General features: G+C 39.7%; 1 protein-coding gene across 1 annotated transcript in view; it reads left to right on the plus strand.

The window, feature by feature from the left end:
* The window catches only part of opcml (opioid binding protein/cell adhesion molecule-like), a gene marked incomplete at both ends in the record, with an annotated part of 12,947 nt that extends 9,188 nt beyond the window's left edge, over window positions 1–3,759 (plus strand). Inside the window, 1 exon segment of the mRNA XM_014028425.1 lies at window positions 3,634–3,759. Coding sequence (XP_013883879.1) covers window positions 3,634–3,759 — 126 coding nt within the window.
* Window positions 3,760–4,484: the final 725 nt, after the last annotated feature.

The raw sequence follows: 4,484 nt of genomic DNA on the forward strand, positions 1-4,484 counted from the left end.
AAAAAATCTTAGAATACGAAAACATTGGTGAATGCCACACATTCTCCTAAATCACTCGTACGCACAACTTAAGAACAAATCTGTGCGTACGAACGGTTCTTGCATGAGGCCCAATGTTCCTCTCGGTCAAGGATGAGAACATCTTCATCCCTGAAAGAGTGACCGCTGGCCTGTAGATGAGTGCAAACTGCAGAGTCCTGACCTGATTATGTTGCTCTTCTGTGCTGGCTCATTCTTTTGAACAGTAGCTGCTTTGTTTCCCAGATATATAACTAATCACAGTCCTCCTTGCACTTAACAGCATACACAACCTTTCTCTGTTTGTGCCAGAGGACCAGATCTTTGGGTTGAACCAGGCTTTGCAGTAATGTGCTGTGGGGTTTGAAAACCATTGGGACCTCATGTTTAGAGAAAAAATGTCTCAGTTTCTCTGAAACTCCCACAACATATGGAATGCTGACTGGTTTGGTTCTGGGTTTGGTGTTTTCATTTTCACCTGGGGCCTTGTATCAACGGTGCATATGAACAAAAAGTTTGTGTAMGCCATTTTCCACGCAAAACCCCGGATGTATCAAAACAGAAATGAATGTGGAAATGTGTGCAGCCCCACGCCAACTCCAGGGTTGGCGTACGCATGTTTCTGTGGTTTTGGTTCCATTGGTGACACTTACCCCTAATTTACATTACTTGCATTCCGTCTCCACTCCGCTCCGGTCCGACCTYCGCAGTAAATACTCAGCCATTATAATCAATGAGAGTGTTTACACTGGCTGCGCATGGCAGCGCAGGGCAGCGGTGAGCGGACGGCGAACCGTCATAATTAGAACAGATCCTATTTTTGCCGGACGACGGAGCAGCTCCGGAGTCAATTTTTAAAGATTACGTCGCACCAACAGGAAAAGACACGAGCACAACACCCGTATTTTCAAAATAAGACACTATTCGGGGGAATAATTTGTCAGAATAATGTTGAAATTGCGGCTATATTAATAAATATACGGATATATTTCTACACAAATGCTGTCAGAATGTATCGTTCTGTTTGGGAAGCCGATGGGAACATGTAGCATGAAGCATATGTGTACACACACGATACACGTGGATTTTATTTTGAAATCAGAAGTTTCAGAAAGACGACAGCGAGACAGTTTCAACATAGATACCAAAAGCCTTTATATCGTTGTTTTCAGCTGTGTTTGGAGTTCGTCTTTCACAGAATTAATTATTTTTTGCAGTGACTTCCACACTTATCACTGAATTTATCGTGCGATCYCTGCCRGACCGGAGCGGAGGTGGTGTACACTGGACTTGAAACACACAGCTGCGACCTGCGCAGCGGAGATGCATGCAGTATAAATCYGGGGTTAGAGGTGATTCTGAGAAACTGTTAATGATGTGAAAATGATTACTGTTCACACCAGACACATATGATTAGCAATTATTACATCCACATAGACACAGTTAGATATAGGACACGCAAAGTTGTGCCAAAAATACATTTACCAGGAACAGGTTCAGCCTTATTGGAGGATATAATAAAGAGTGTAACACACAGAACATTTATTTATAAACATAAAAAAATTTCTGATCCACGATGACGAGTGGCTCATCAGCAATTTTGAGGAAAAATCTTTTTTCAGTTTGGCAATGCTGCRCTTTGGGAGCGCGACACATCGAGGAGCCCTGTGCCACGCGTGCACACGCAGCAGCAGGGATTGAACTGGGGTTCCACAGGAGCTTTCCAGAGGGAGCTGGCAGACTGATAGGGACTGTATCAGTCCACCCAAAGCTGAGTCATGGCCAATGGAACGATCTCATCCATATGATTCTAAGTCTCGAACATCACGTCACGCCATGAAAACTCCACTGAGGCGCAGAGACTCGTTTTTTAATATCAGCTATGAAATAAACAAAGATCTATGTTCTACCAAACATCTGTGTTCCTCTGTGTTTACAGTAACTAATAATCTCCTGCGCAAAGTTAATATTTCCAATCTCAGAATAGATGGGTGCACCGGTTGCACAACACAGCAGATTCCCGCGCGTACACACACACACACACACACACACACACACACACCGACACACAATCACTCGTTCTTTGCGTGACAAACATATTTACTCCTATTCTTACTTAGGATTTTTTTCCTCCCTCACATTATATTTAATTCATTATTTTCCTGACTCTAGAAATCATTTCTGATCACGCAGAGATCACACAAACGTGTCCATCACACATGCAGGAAGTAATTAGCATCTGTTTAATATATGTTAATGAAGGCGTGTCGGGGGAGGTGTCTCACCTGCGCTCAGTTCCATGTTAATTGTGACGTACAAAAGAAATGTGCGTGGATTCCGGCGTACGCACAGTTTGATACATCTGGATTTTTTTGTGCATACGCAATTTTCTGGATTTGACCGCACGCCACGTTTCAGAAAGAAATCCACACAAGTCTTTGTACACGAGGCCCCTGGTGGTTGACTGGAGTCCTGTTTGTGTTGTTTTACATCTGTGTGTGACACACAGAGAAAACCTTACATTTTACATTGGATTAAGGTGGTTTGAATCATTTTTAGGGTGAGTTGTGTGAACGTGAATGTGGTTCAGTTTCATAAATTGTGTTCTAACGTTAAAATGTCAAACTCATGAGAAAACGTGTTCAAAGACCATAGAGTTTAGAAAAACAAACGGCACATATTCAAGTAAGTTTCTTTTTTTCATATTGTAAGTAAAAATGGCTTCTTGGTTGTTCACACATTCTTGCTGTGGGTCTGAGTTCACGTATTTAATTGCAAACTTTGGTGAGTGAAACATGACACACGCAGCCTTTCTGTGCAACTGCACCTGTGATATTATGAGTAGGATTTTGATTGATGTGTTAAATAAAATGCCTATCATTTCTTGAAATAATTCATATTATACATATCATGCCAGAGTTTTAAACAAAGACTGGTGAGAAATTAGGATTCTGTTGGTTGTTTTGGTCGAACATTGTAAAAATCCTTATGTGCCATTTAATGCCATATTATAGTATTTTGATCTGTCCATTCTTGAAATATGTGATGTGAACGCTAATTAGCTACCACACCAACAAATTAAAACATAATATTGATAACACTCAGGTAGGCTACAACTATTTTTGTTTATACTAAGATCGATTGGCTGTGATGGCCATTTTGACTCCTAAAGTTAATAAGTTGTAAATATAGTTACTGATAGGTAATGAGTAAGTAATTTAACCAAGATATCTTGCCAGTAACTTACCTGTCTCCGGTATTTTCATCAGCTCCAGTCCATTTTGTCTCCCTGTGTTCATCTTACCTGCAGTCTGACATTGAGCTTCTTGACCTGTCCAGTTCTACTTTAGGCCTTGAGTTTATGTTTGTTTGTTTGCTTTTTTTAAATTTCTTTAAATATAGTTTTGCTCACGTTTCTCTTGTTGGTTTGCATTCTGAATTCATCTCTGTCTTTTCAAACTAACAATTACAGCATTTCTTTTTCATTTAATAAAATATTATTGTAAAAAAAAAATAAAAAATGTTACTGGAAAAAAGGCCAGCAAATTAAAAAAAAAACATTAAATCTGGTGTGGAAGTGACAAAATGAATTCTAATTTGTTTTTCTTTCCATAGTACCTGCCAGGATCACTAATATTTCGAAGGACATCACAGTGAACGAGGGAAGCAGTGTCAATCTTTTCTGTCTGGCTGTCGGTCGACCAGAGGCCAACATCATTTGGAAACATCAGTCACCAAGGGGTAGGACCTTAATGGTGTTCATTTTCTGCTTTAACACACTGAAAACTATGTTTTATTATTGTTTTTTTGAACTTAAGAAACATTTTATTGATATGTTTGCCTTTATTTTTGTTATTTTACTATGCTACAGCCTTACGGATTGTAGTACAGAAATTAGGATGCAGCACTTATTTAAGTGTTAAGAGAAGCCTGATTTTAACTTGAACCACGACATCAACTAGATTATTTTCAGGATATCTGAACGCATCATGTTTACACATCAAACGTGAAAGATTTTTTTAGGGAGAAAGAGAGAAATTTAGTATTGTCCAGTATCATTAAAGAGTTATAATATTATTTGAGAAAACATATGAGGCTAGTTAGTGCTGGGCGGTATACCGGTTCGTACCGAATACCGTTTTTTATTTTTGTTACGATAAGAATTTTCTGAATACCAACATGTCGGTTTAAATAGCTGAACACGTGCGGAACGTTTTGTCGCGGCCACCAGTGAACTGTTTCCCGGGGGACACTTTCCACGCCACACCGTTATGTGCGTTAGCATGCTGATGTTATTGTTGAGCAGTTTGTTGCAGCAGCGGGTGGCGATTCCGCTGCTTATATTGACTGATGTTAAAAAACATACCGTTTTGGCCATCACTGAATGTAGTAAACATCTCTTCAATGATGTGCACAGTTAGATTTAACACACAACTTTAATAAGGAGACGTGGAGACGCATGGAGA

Source organism: Austrofundulus limnaeus, unplaced genomic scaffold (assembly GCF_001266775.1).
Source record: "Austrofundulus limnaeus strain Quisiro unplaced genomic scaffold, Austrofundulus_limnaeus-1.0 Scaffold761, whole genome shotgun sequence".
NCBI lineage: Eukaryota > Metazoa > Chordata > Actinopteri > Cyprinodontiformes > Rivulidae > Austrofundulus > Austrofundulus limnaeus.